The sequence below is a fragment of the Nicotiana tabacum genome, chromosome 6 (assembly GCF_000715075.1).
Source record: "Nicotiana tabacum cultivar K326 chromosome 6, ASM71507v2, whole genome shotgun sequence".
NCBI classification, from domain to species: Eukaryota; Viridiplantae; Streptophyta; class Magnoliopsida; order Solanales; family Solanaceae; genus Nicotiana; species Nicotiana tabacum.
Window position 1 is genome coordinate 152,556,251 of NC_134085.1, and position 14,575 is coordinate 152,570,825.

A 14,575-nucleotide genomic window follows, 5' to 3' on the forward strand; every position below is an offset into this window, starting at 1 on the left:
TCACGCGACCCAATCTACCCATCTCTCCTTATCTTCGATCCAGCCCACCTATTTCACCCGGCACAAGCTTCCCACGCTTTTCTTCGTTCTTTAACAGTTAACAAGTAGACTAGAGTACAGTTTCCAAATCTCCATAGCTAACCGATGAGAACGCAAAATTCACCCACATTCGAGTTTTTAATTTTTTTTTTCGATTCCGTTCTATCTCTTCGTCTAGTACCTATTTTTGGGTGACATTTTTGCTTTGGGTGAAATTTTTGCTTCTGAAAGTACATTTTAGTGAAAGTGGGTTTTCAAAATCATAGGATTTTTGTGTTTTCCTTTGTACTTTTGTGAATCAATGTCTATGGGTTGTTGTTTTCTCTATGGGTCGGAAGCATTGTGCGCGTAGATGGTGGCGCCATGGACAATATCATTCTTCAACACAAGTAGCTGCTGAATCCGTTGCCTCAGCCATGTCTGTTCCTAGTTTTTCCTTATTTTCTGATTCTCAGTCTCTATTTAGTCGTAACCCTAGCAGTAGTCATGTTGAAAACACAACTGAAAATGTAGAATTAGAGGGTGGAAAAGGCAACAATATTAATGTTTCGTCAGTCGATGAAACTCCCTACCTGTCATTACCCGACATAAATTCTGAACCAGTCATAGGAGGTGTTCCTGTGACTGATAAGGGAAAAGGTAAAGTTGTTGAGGATTCTGAGTTAGGGGGAAGCCGACGTGAATCCGTGCCTAAAATAGAGACTCAACCAGTAGATGTTGATTGTAGCGATGATTCTCAGTTAAAGAAGAAAAAAATTGGTATCGCACCCAAGAAGGTAATTTTCTTACAATTATGATCTTTGAGATTTTTAATGTATAGTACATTGTTATTTTTTGATTTCCTGTTATGCTTTTGTATTAAATTATAGTTATAGTCAGTTGTGTTAATTTTAATTGAATTCTATTTCTTCAAGTTCATTCTGTACATTTAAGAGAACTTTTGTAAATTTATTACAATTTCCATTTATTTGTTTATTCCATCTATCCGTTTCATCAATGTTCAGTGCGACGTAATAGTGTTTATAACTGTCAAAATCCATCACTAGATGATTAACTAAGAGAAAATCAAGTACCAACGAATTTTGAGTTTTTGGATGAAGTTCATTTGAGCTGTTCTATGTCTATGTTTCTGTGATATTAGCAAAATTTTAGGCCTATCATTCTTCTTAGAAGAAGTAAAAGATATCATTTTGTATACATTGTGTTTGAGCGTGAAGGAATTGAGTGATCTTTTCTAGTATATTGTACAGACCAGTTAATTTGCAATAATGAGCTTGTTAATTTTGGATGACATATTTTTCTTTGCTATTAGTTTCTCAATGATTTTGAATCAATATAGACAGATTAAATTAATGTTCTGTTTGAGGTTTAAAAAGGGTCACTGATTCAGTAGTTGTTGTAGTCAACCATATTTATTGAAGCCAGAGCTGCTCTGTGTGATTTCTGATTTTCAGCTTTGCATTAGATGGTTTTGTACATGATTTAGTATTTAGCCAGTTGACAGTGATGTAGAGAAGCATGGAAGGAATGAGACCGTGTAAGTTACGAGTGCGGAATGAGCTTTTCTTTATAAGTGGCATTGTGTGGATGGGGTCAATGGGCGAGAAGCACTGGTACTGTAGCATAAGTTCCTTGTCGAATATTAGCTATCTTGTAGTGCAATTTGATGTGAGTTTATGCTATTCTTTTACTTCCTTAGTAATCTCAAGAATATGCAAGATGAAAAGTATTTTGCATCCTCTAAAATATGTATTTGATAGAATAGTTTCCGGATACTGTAGATTTAATAGCTAAGTTTCTTTTGGCTTTCCCTCCCTAGTAATATTGAATATGCATCTTCAAATGAAACAACTTAAAGTAAGTTTATGCATTGATGGTCACTTAGTATTGCTGCAAATTGTTCCCACACTATTTTTCTTTTGTTTCCTTATAAGTAAAATTTGTAGTTGCCGGAAATTAGTCAGTAGAATTGTATACCCTGCTGGTATATTTATATGTCGTGTTGATATCATATGGTAGTTGTAATATTTTTAGTTGGTTTAGTTGCATTTTAAGTGAATTCTATTTCTGAAATTATCCTATATGAACATGTTTTGCAGTGTTGAGATTTCCTTGTGCCTATGGACTTAGATTATAAACCAAAGGTTGATTGGGATACCAACTGCCATGATATTCATCAATTGAAAGCAAATTTATCAAAGAGGCAACTTCGACTGTTTAAGAAAATATGCTTTGGCTATTTTTTGGATTTGCCACCAGTTATTGTGCAGATTTGGGTTATGCACTATTTGCTTATTAGAGAAGTACATCATGAGGTGAAAAATGAGATGTGGTTTGTAGTGAATGATTCTAGGTTGCACTTTGGCTTGGGTGAATTTGCACTTGTTACTGGGTTGAAATATAAGGGTGATACAAGTATAAAGAGCATAGCAGAGATAGGTTGATTTCAAAATATTTTGGGACTGCATCCGTGACATTTGCCCAACTAGCAGACTGTTTTAAGAAGAAGAAATGGGAAACAGATGATGATGCGTTGAAGATAGCAATTCTTTATTTTGTGAACAACTTCTTACTTCTCAACTTAAAACAAAGGTTATTTCACGGTCTTACATTGACTTGGTTGAGTGCGGTGATTTTAGTAATTATCCCTGAGGTATAGATGTTTATAAAGCTACAATTGACTCGTGTTCCAACAAGTTTCAAGATAAGCCTTCTTTTTATAGACTCGGTGGCTTTCCGTTGGCTTTACAGACTTGGTTGTATGAATGTTGCCCAAGTTTGGATGGTCACTTTGCTGATCATCTTGGAAACAAACTTTCACGAATTTTGAATTGGGTAGTCATGGGTCAAATACTGAATGAGCGAGTTGCTTTGCAAATGTGTAGCTTGCAACGCGAGCAGGTAATTTTCTCATAGTTTTATTGCCTCTCTTAATGTTTTGGTACAGTAGTTCAGTCACAGTTGTAGCAATATCCCAGTTCAGTGATATACTCTGTTGGTATACATGTATACTATATTGGTATCATGTATACTATATCCCAGTTTAATGATATACTCTGTTGGTATACATGTATACTATATTGGTATCATATGGTAATAAGGATCTTTTATCTTTCCATACTATAATATCATTTCTATTTCTAACTATTATGCTTAATAATTGCAGTTAAAGAACATCACCCCAACTGATGATGAGAAGCAACTATTTGATGTGCGTGGTCTAAACTTTGAAATTGAAGTTGAGTGCACTGACAGTCAGCTCGATAGCTTTCAGGTTTTTGGCACTCAATTACCAAAGACACAAAGTATGCATGAAAGTATTGGAGGTGATTCCCAACCTACCAATGCTGAGGTAATGAAGGAGTTACAAGCTTTGAAGCTTTTTGTAGAGACCAAGTTTGAGGAGGTGCTTGCAGCTATTGATAGGCAGTCAATGAAACCAGAGGGAAATTCAGCAGTATTGATCTTTTATATAATATAATGCTATAGTATATTGTTCAAAGATGCAATATATGCTTATAGGATACTATTCCATTCTTTACTTTTAGTGCACATAGTATTCTTGTAATATACATAATACTAAAATTGTTAGTTTCTCATTTTCAGCATAAGCAACAGGATAATGATCCTGACTTTCGTGAGATGCATAATGATTATGACCAGTTTGAAAGTGGCCACGTTGGGAATGATCCTATAGTTCTTGGAGATAGCACGCCCAAAGCGCCTTCTAGTATGTAAATCACAGATTTGATTGATTTTTTTTGCTGTTGTTTTTTGAAAATAGTACTCTTGCTTATACTTTTATATGTTTAGTATCTGGTTTTGGTGGGGTTGGTCAAGATGGAGGTGCCACTGGTGTCAATGTGAAGAACGTCACAACAAGTGATGGTGTAGTTAATGATGATTTTGGCTTAGATTCTAACTTTGAACTGTCTACATCTGCAATTGATCAAATCACCGCCATTACACAACAAGCAACATAGAAGCAGTCATCTCATGATGTTAAAAAGTCGGGTCCTGCTTCGCTGCCATCAGGAATCCCTGTACAGACACGAGAAGATGTTGTTATTGAGTCTAATACTGCTCCACAGGGTACGATGTTAATGTTACTAATTCTGTAGTTAGTATGTAAATGATAGGTTCTTGATAGTTTTTTAATTTTTATTTAAGTAGTGATGCTGATAATGCTTTTATGTGTTCAACATGTCGGGTTGATGGTGTTGGTCAAGTGGATGTTAGTGGCAGTAATGTGAATTTGCCTTCTGGTAATGTCTTCTATATATAACTTTTCATTCTTTTTTCCAAATTTCTTAACTTTGTATATTTATTTATTCACTAGCATTTTCTAATTTAAGCTCCATGTCGACACGGGAGTGATCTTCACTTGGATTCTGATTTTTAATATACTGATTCTCAACTTGATCTAATTGCTGCCATTACACAAGGAGGGAGACGTAATGTAAATCAATCTAGAAATGAACTGACAACTCGTGTTGTAAATAAGTCTAAACCTGATCAGTCGGTATCAAGAAGTATTGTCCAGATACAAACAGACGTTGAAACTACTCCTGCAGTTTTCGCACGGAGAAGGCACCCCGCAGCTATAAAACAGTCGCCGTATAGGAATGACTGGCAATCTGGTATTAGTGCAGTTGGGGGATCCTCGAAGGTTATCAAAGGAAGATTTCCATTTATAAATGACATTTCAGAGATTGTTGATTTTAAGCTTACGACTGCATTCTCAAACTTTGTTGAAGCAAACACGCAATTAGGAGAGTGCGTATTCGTTTCCATGTACTTTTGTTTTCATTTTTCTTAATGTTTGTTGTTATATTTCTTATCCATATCTTCTTTTATACGAAATAGGGAAGTGTATTTACCTGGTGATCAAAAGCTAGAGCCTTGTTTTGACTTTGAAGTTGAACAGATTGATGATAAGACGTTTTTCCATACCTTAAACTATTCTGGCAGGCTGCTCTCTAGTTCGGTATGTATACTGCTTTTTATTTTTGTTGTTGTAGTAGTTCATTCATATTGTTAGTGGTAGTTATGTTTTCTTCCTCTCTTTTTTTTGCAGCACTTGAATATTATATTCTACTATCTTAGGAAGAAGGCGAAATATGGAATTAATATGCCAATCAAAGTCACAACTACAGATACTCTTTTTAATAATATCATTCAAAGGGTTTTCACAGAATTTGTAAAAGGTGGGAAACAAGATCATTTGATTGATAGATCAGACGATATCATGGAGTACATGAAAGGATTTAGGATGCATTGCAACACTCCATGGCACCAGGTTGATCATGTCATTTTTCCAATTAATTTGGCAGAAATTTGGCATTGGATATTGGGGTGTGTGTCATTCCACAAGAGATGTTTTTACGTATATGACTCGCTACGTAGTCAAAAGCACAAAAAAGCTATTCAAAAAGTGGCAGAGGCTTATGCTGTGTTGATCCCCCTATTTCTAGTTAGTATTGAATTTTATAACCAAAGAAGTGACATTGTAGTAAAAAATGGTCTGCACATGGGAAAGAAGTTGACTGATCCTTTTGAGATTGAACTGATTACAAAGCTGCCAACACAGCAAAATTCGTAAGAATAGTTACTTTTTTTACTTTGTTTTCCTTATTCATATTAACATTTTCACTTCTAATTGATTTTTATAGTCTATTCATTTATTTTATTTCAGGGATTGTGGAGTATATGTTGCTTGCTTTGCTGATTATATTATTGAAGATCTTCCAATCCCTGTTGCCAATTTTGATGTGGATGGTCTTCGAGCTAGGTTTGGTATACTGTTGTGGCATTATGGGAGGAACAAGCAGTTGCATGACGAATCAAGTGAATCTGAGGCTCTAGTAGCACCTAAAAAGACTCGTGGAAAGAAACGCAAGAAGTAGTATAGGTATCTTTTTGGTTTTAGTTAATCATATCATGAAAACTTTGCAGGATTTTAATAGTTTTTGGTGAAGTATGGTATTATTAGTAGTAAATGATCTTCTGTTGATTCAAGACTGTAGGAAACTTGTGCCTTTATAAAATATTTCCAGCTGCTAATGTTTCTTTTATCATATTTAATTATTCTGGTTCAGAATATGTGGTATAGATTTCTTCAAGTACATGGGGGTTATCAGTTTAGCTATGTCTCTTGATGCTGAAAATTTGCTGATTTTGTTTCTGATTTCAGCTTGTTTTATTAGGCTTTTCTTAGGCTTCTTCCATAAAGTTGTTGGTTTATTAGGATGCTGAGGTCCATTCCTTTGCCAGAGGGTAAGGTTTAATGGATTCTGCAAGTGAAAATTAGGGGCAGATGAAGCGAACACTTCCAACAACATACAAAGTAGTTGTGACAGAAGTTAAATGATCTGCTTTCGAATGTGATGATGGTCTAAGCTTTAATGTTCATCTGTAGTTTTAGCATAGATGGTGTATTAGTGTAGTAGAACTATATACCAATCAGGTATACTGATATACCATTTGGGTATCATGTTGTATTTGACTCACCTTGTTTCCTTCAGCAACTAGATGTAAGTACTAACATGAGTTGCAAAGCGTGCGCATTTTGGGTATCACGTTGTATCTGGTGCACCATTTGTATTTCTGCGCATATTTTGTTTTAGCCATATTAGTGCAATACCACTATATACCAACGAGGTATACAAATATAACATTTGGGTATCACCTTGTATTAATGTACCTGATGATGTACAATAACTGCATGTAAATGGCTTCAAATTTGTTATACTTCAATACAAACATGAGCTGCAAAACGTGCCCATTTTGTTAACAAAGTATGTACAAATGTTGCATTTGCAGCACCCCTTCTATTTCTGCACATATTTTGATACTAATAAGATATACAGATATACCAATAAGGTATACAGATATACCACTTGGGTATCACATATATATTTTAGCATCTTTTTTCCTGCAACAACTAGATGTAAATGCATCCCACTTTTATATACTAAAATAGAAAATAAATAGATTCTTATTGAAAATACAAGTAGCCATATAAATTTGTTGCCAAAAAGTAATTTCTCAAAGAATCATCATACCAAATATATGTCTAGTGCAAGAAATGCATTTTATTTTTTTGCAATTCAAATGCTATGATTCTACGATATATGAGTTCTATAAAAACATTGAAGCATTATATCAATCTCTCTTTGGAATATTTCGGCATGTTCTCTGGTTGTGTCCTTTTCTCCCGCATAGTGCACATGTAACTGTATTTCCTTCCCAGCCTCCTATGCCTCTCTTCTTTTTAGGTCTTCCTGGTTTGATTTTTCCTTTTGGTGGCAGTACCACCTGCGAAGAGACATCTTCTGGAATTTGCCACGTTGTTTCATCAGGCAATGGATTTACTGGTATCTCATATGTTTTTAGCAAGTAGTCTATGCTGTAGTAATCCGAGCAATACTTGTATGAATCCATATGGAATTTTTGTATAACTGCCATTGCATGTGGACATGGAATATCGTCTAGCTGAAACCTCCCACAAGTGCAGTTTCTTTCATGTAGGCGCACCACATTTCTTGTTTAGCCATCAATTACTAAATGTAAGAATTCAGTTGATGGCAACACCTAATATAATTTTAATTAAGAAAAGTCATTAGCTATATGAAGTAATAGTATTTCTTAAATAACAATATTCAGTTATTTAGTGAAATCACTAAGGTAAAAAAGTAAAAATACAGTACATGCAGTGTTTTTATGATTTTGAAAATGCATACCGTCATCGTCTGTGATAAGATAGTATTATCTGCCAATATTTTTTCATACTTTGCATCAATCTTCATAAATGATTCTACTGCATCCTTCCGATTGGTGTAATTCCATTTTTGAATCAATGTTGTCATAAAGTCAAGCAAATTCACAACTGGGAGGTCTCTTGCGTGCTTGTTTGCTGCATTTACTGATTCCGCAATATTCGATGTCATGGTCATGGTTCTATTTGCCTTGGAATGCGCCCGGGATCATTTATCATATCCAATATCCATCAGGTATATTTTCACTCTACTATCAATAGCTTCTAACTCTGCCATATGCATGTTGAATTCTTCAACAGTGTATGCTCTTGCTAACGCAAAATATACTTCTTTGATTTGTTTTTGGCTCTTCCTGAAGTTTGTCTTTATGTTGTTCCACAGATGGAACATACATGCACAATGAGGGACTTCTGGATAGACAATTGAAGTTGCTTTCCATATAGCATCATGCCTGTCTGATACAATGCACATTCCCTCTCTTTGTCCATAGGTTTCTCTGAACTGCACGAAGAACCATTCCCACGATGCATCATTTTCCGAATCAACAATTGCATATGCAAGGGGTAGAATTTGTCCTGTAAACCCAAAGAACAAAATATCAATTACAACACACTATATTAATTTAGCATTTCATATAGTAGTATAGTCATAGGTAGGTACAGGTGTGTAGCAAAACAACTATATACTCTGTTGGTATATTTGTATACCATACTGGTATCATATAATATTTGAAAATATTTTTTGTTTCTTTAACTGAATGTAATTGGATTGTACACAAAATATTAATTTAGTATTTCATATAGTAGTATAATCATAGGTACGTGCAGGTGTGTAGCAAAACAACTATATACTCTGTTGGTATACTTGTATACCATACTGGTATCATATAATATTTGAAAATATTTTTTGTTTCTTTAACTGAATGTAATTGGATTGTACACAAAGTATTAATTTAGCATTTCATATAGTAGTATAGTCATAGGTAGGTGCAGGTGTGTAGCAAAACAACTATATACTCTGTTGGTATACTTGTATACCATACTGGTATCATATAATATTTGAAAATATTTTTTGTTTCTTTAACTGAATGTAATTGGATTGTACACAAAATATTAATTTAGTATTTCATATAGTAGTATAGTTATAGGTACGCGCAGGTGTGTAGCAAAACAACTATATACTCTGTAGGTATACTTGTATACCATACTGGTATCATATAATATTTGAAAATGCTTTTTGTTTCTTTAACTGAATGTAATTGGATTGTACACAAAATATTAATTTAGCATTTCATATAGTAGTATAGTTATAGGTACGCGCAGGTGTGTAGCAAAACAACTATATACTCTGTTGGTATACTTGTATACCATACTGGTATCATATAATATTTGAAAATATTTTTTGTTTCTTTAATTGAATGTAATTGGATTGTATTCTTACCCTCTGCGTCTTGCGTGGAAGCCGTGATTATGGTCCCTCTATATGTTGACTTAAAAAAACTTCCATCAACTACAACTGTTGGCCTACAATAGACCCATCCTCTAATCGATGCATATATAGCTATGAATGCATACAAGAAGCTCCCATCTCCTTCAGTGTGTAGTCGTGTCACTGATCCTGGGTTAGCGTACTCTAACATATAAAGATATGTTGGCATTTTCTTGTATGATTCACTTGGTGATCGTCTCAATAATTGCATTGCTTTTTCTTTTGATCTCCATGCTTGCATGTAGCTTAAGTCCATACCATATGCTTTTTGGATGTCTCTCTGGATATCTGTTGGTGTGTATATATGGTTTTCGGGTCAACAAGTTTATCTTGTACCACAGCTGCAACAAAAGCTGAGACAGCTTGCTTTTGTGAACAAAATCTCTTATCAGTTAAACAAATGTGGACAGAATTGAAATCCGTCACTTTGAAAAGATTTGATGCTCGCAGGCTTGATGCTTTAAGTCTCCAAGTGCATCTTTCATCCACGCATTCAAGGATATACCTGTTTATAATACAAATACAGTTATGTATAATGTTTTATTGATAAAAAACACACACAAAAATCCGTACAATTATATACTCACATGGTATACTCTGTTGGTATACTTATATACTGTATCAGTATCATATTTTGCTGATAAAAAATATAGACAAAGCAGCACAATTCTATACTCACATAGTATACTGATTTAGCATACATATATACTATATTGGTATTATGTTTTACTGATAATAACAAAGACAAACCAATACAGTTATATACTCGCATAGTATACTGATATATCATACTTATATACTATACCAGTATCACTGATAAAAAACACAGACAAACCAATACAATTCCATACTCGCATAGTATATTAGCATACTTATATACTATATAGGTATCACATAGTTTTTTACTTGAAAACATGCAGACGGACCTTCTTGGGCATGATTTATGAACCCGATATTGACATTTTTCTCTAACGGCATACTGTTTCATAACGAGAGCCAGCAGGTTCTTGTCTTCATAAATTTGTCCTTTTTCAACATTTTGATGAAATTGATCAGTTATGATGTTTGCATCATCAAGTTCTAAAATGGCGTCATCTCCTTCTTGCACATCAAACGTAGTAATCATATCAGTGCTTTCAAATTGTGCAATTTCTGATGAAATTGGAGCAACATCGAAACTGGAGGTGCTTGCAGCTATAGTGTTTTTAGCAAACGACACACACAGGGGAAGTGTTGTCATCCCTGCACTTGATTTTTTCAATTCCATGTAAACACTAACACTCATATCGCTGCAAATTGTAATTGGTGGATATCCTTGAGCAATAGCATACTGAATAACCATTGTTTTACTGTCCTTTTGTAGTTGTTTTGCAATTTCTCTGAGAAGTTGTTTAAATTTCCAAGAGGTCTTTATTAGAATTGCATCAACATGAAAATTTATGAAATTATTGTTATCATCCCATTCTCCACTATGCTGCAGCAGAATTGGAATATTTTCCATGATTCTGAAGTTATAATCACTTTTATGTCTAAAATTGAATCTCAACAATGCAAATTTCAACAGTGTTCGAAATTTCAACAGTATATAGCTGCAATAGATTTTTCGAAATCAAACCTCTAGATCTCCAGATCTCCAAACCTAGATTAGAATTTTCAGCTAAAATTCAGAAGTTTAGCTCCGAAATCAAAATCAAAACAACAGCGAAATCAAAATCCGAAAAGAAGACGCGAATCAACATCTTCGATCTGTTTTTTCACACTTAGTGATCTTCAAATTAGGGAATGTCGGTGGAAATCTCAATTTTGTGCGCTGATTTTCTGAAATTTGAGCAGCTTTTGCGTTTTTATAGGTAGAGCATTAAGCGTGGGGTAGTTATTTTGATATTTCCGTTTATTTATTATATGGATAGGAGATTGTAATTATTTAGTGGGTAGAATTCTTTAATGGGTAGGGCAGGGTAAATAGTTTCACTTTTATAGGTACTCCTGTCTTTTCCCCTATATTATTTACACAAAACTAAAAAATAGAACGGGCGTGTGAACCGGGTTGATACATAAACCGGGTCAACGTAAAGCGGCGGCGTACACGTATAAAGTGGCAGAGGAAAAATAACTAGGGTTTAAGACGAGTATTGAAGGTGAAGGCGAGATAACGTAATGGCGAAATTTAACGAGGTGCAGAAGAAGAGGAGAGCATTAATCGCAGAGAGTAAGAGAGCAAAACATGGGGACCCAAATACTCGTAAGCTTAAGCAGAAGGCCCAACCTCTTTCCATCTCCGGCAAGCGAAAACGCAAGCTGTTCAAGAAATGGCGCAGGGTCTGTAATCTCTAATCAATATTAGTTCCTTCTCTTATTTTTAATTCTATATGTATATAAAGATGAAAATTTGTGATTTGACGCTTTTGAATGATGTGAAACAGGAGCAAAAGGAGGCTATAGAAAAAGGGGTGATTACAATGCAGGATGTGGAGATGGCTGTAGCTGATGCTGCTGATGGTAAGTTATTTACTGCTGTAGCTGATTCTCCGGACCTAGTGTTTAAGCAGAGGGTTCGGACCCGCAGCATTTTGCTTATGAGCTTTTGTGTGTGTGCGCGCGCATGAGAGAGGAAAATCCATTACAAAATAGATGATCTGAACCTGCTGCTTCAAGAGAGCAGTGGGTGCAATGGCATTTCCTATTCGAGCCACTGGCAGAACGGGGAATTTATATAAGGAATTTCGAAGAAAAAAAATGCTAGAATGGCAATAGTTGGGGTTTAAACTTTGACCTAAAACAACTTTTGAACCCTCTTTATCACTACCTAGAATTTTGCTTATGTTAACAGGGTTCAAAAGTTTATAAAGATTGTATTTTTACCCTATTTGCACTGTATAATTTTGACGAAGGGGATTCAATTCCTCTTACTACTCCAGTGTTGTGAAGAGCATGAAGCGAGGAAAGCTACAACCCCCATTTCACGAGAAGCGAGAAGCGAAGCGCTCGCTTTTTTTAAGTGAAGCGGAATTTAAAAAAGAACAACTACATAACACATAAGAAAGGCAATAAGAACTAAGAATAAACGATATAAAAATTGGGCAGAAATTTTCTGAAAAAAGTTCGCCAGTATTTCGCCGCTTTTTGGACGTTTAGAAAGAAAAAAAAGAAGAAGAAGAAGACTGAAAATCAAAAGTGCAAAAGAAGAACAACCTTAGTTGATGCTTTGAGATTATTTCAGAAATCAGAAGTTGATGAAGAGAAGAAGAAATCGCTCTTGTTGTTGAAGAAAAACCCTAGTCTCGTTGCTGTTAAAGAAGTCCAGACAGTGTTTACGGTTTAAAAACCTCGTTTTTAAATAAAATAGGGCTTGGGTTTAAGTTTAAACATAGAAGCGGACGCTTCTTCTCGCTTCACCACTTCTCGCTTTTTACAGAGAAGCGGCCCCCTTTTCGTACCAGAGTTGCTTCTATTACCTTAAGTGCTGCCCTTCACTTCTCGCTTAAAGCGAGGAAGCGAGCGCTTTTTTAATCACTGACTAGCTCCGCCCCTGACTCGAACTAGTTAGAATTCAGAACCTTGTGACTTTACGACTTGAATCCATTCTAGGGTGAGAGCTATAATGTTGATGCTAGTCAATTTCTTATATTGAGCTGAGGTTGCTAGTTCAGTAGGAAAGAGTTATCTTTTTGTTGCTTTACTCTTTGTGTTTACAAGTGTAGTTAATGCTTCCTATATGAATAGGTTGCTTCCTATGTGAAAATGTTAAAAGTTCAATGATTTGTTTGGTGGTTGTTATATCTGCTTTATTTTCTGTTCTGTCCTCTCCTTGAAAGGGGCTGATCCATGTAACTGATGGAAATTTTCGGATTTTCCTAATGAATTCAGGGAAAACTCAAGATGCCAATAGAACACCTGTTAAATTTCCCATGAAGAGCTCAAAACTTAAACTGAAGCAATTGAAGAAGAAAGGCAAGTTCCTATAGAGTTGCTATTTTACATTCTTATTTGAACTAGGATTCTTTGTTAATTTCGCTTATTGACTACAAATCCATGTGTTACAGGAAAGGGAAAAAGGAATTCTAATAAACAAGCTACAGAAGCTTCCGTGGATGTAATGGTGGAGTAAGCGAGGGACATTAGAATCATTTTGCTGACTGCTTGATGGGCAATATGTCTTTTTTTTTTTTTTTTTTTGTTGTTCTGTCCCTACTTTCCTGGGAGTTAACAAGGGCTTGTAATCTACGTTTGTATTAGCATCTGCTACTAGGAAAAAAGGAGGTAGGGGTTCTTATAGTTCTTCATGTTAGTGGTTATATGTTTGTATCATACAATTTTGTGGATACTATGGATCTTTGGGATTAAAGATGTTCTTAAAAGAGCTCATAACTGAGCCTGTTTGTCAGAGCTAGTCAATACACTCTCCTGTTTCTTTATGAATGGTAACTTCTGCGGCAGTAGCATGGAAAGTTGCTAAAAGAAAGTGGCATCATAATCGGGGAAGAAAGCCAAATATGTCATAATGAGCAGGGGACCATAGCTCATATTTTTACAGAGTGCAGTGTGTTAAAAAAATTCTGGCCGGACAAATTACATCAAATTATGACCCTCTGTCTTCCATCAGAACTGGATTAAACCAGCTGTACTTCTAATAATAACTACTAAGGTCAACATTTCCCCTTTCTGACTCTGGCACAAATGGATCAATCGAAATCAAAAACCACTTCACTAATAAAAAGGATCTTCTAAATACCAACTCAGTCATTGCAAAAGCTACCGAATAAATAATGCTTACAGGAAAAAGAAGGAAATATACAAACTAAACTGTCAAAGGAATTAATTACAGAAGGTTCCCCATTGGGTAATCAGTAACCCGGGGTAGGAGGAATAGGAGGTGCTCCAGAAATCACAAAGGTGACTGGAGTTTAGGCTACTATATGATACTTCCTTTCACAATTGACATATTTGCAAAACAAACAGCTCTACAGAGATAGCAATTCGAAAGAAACTACATCCACTTGAAATCAACTCAGGCTCAAATGTAGTAGTTACTGCACTTCAAATAGGTAATGTTCATTTTCCTCACCTCATTGATAATTGCACGTTACTCCTCTGAAGCACACATACAGAGAAGCTAACCATGTAACTGACTAACTAGCTAAGAGTGGAAGCAAATAGAAAGTTCTTAAGAGCTCAAATCTACATCTCTTTCCCCCACCCTTTGCATCTAAATATGTTGTAAACTACTCCCTGGGGGCTGGGAGCTATATTCCAGTGGGAAAGTCCCTCTA

The 14,575-nt window shown here is 35.3% G+C and overlaps 2 protein-coding genes across 2 annotated transcripts; one reads left to right on the plus strand and one right to left on the minus strand.

The window, feature by feature from the left end:
• Positions 1–7,203: 7,203 nt before the first annotated feature.
• On the minus strand, positions 7,204–7,506 carry LOC142182115 (uncharacterized). Its single transcript, XM_075256070.1, has one exon. The coding sequence runs from the start codon at positions 7,504–7,506 to the stop codon at positions 7,204–7,206; it is 303 nt and encodes a 100-aa protein (XP_075112171.1).
• A 3,900-nt stretch (positions 7,507–11,406) lies between these two features.
• Positions 11,407–13,699, plus strand: LOC107797315 (uncharacterized). The gene is made up of 4 exons (XM_016620188.2): positions 11,407–11,624; positions 11,729–11,804; positions 13,173–13,256; positions 13,349–13,699. The coding sequence occupies exons 1-4, from the start codon at positions 11,463–11,465 to the stop codon at positions 13,411–13,413; spliced, it is 387 nt and encodes a 128-aa protein (XP_016475674.1). The 5' UTR covers positions 11,407–11,462; the 3' UTR covers positions 13,414–13,699.
• The last annotated feature ends 876 nt before the right edge of the window (positions 13,700–14,575 follow it).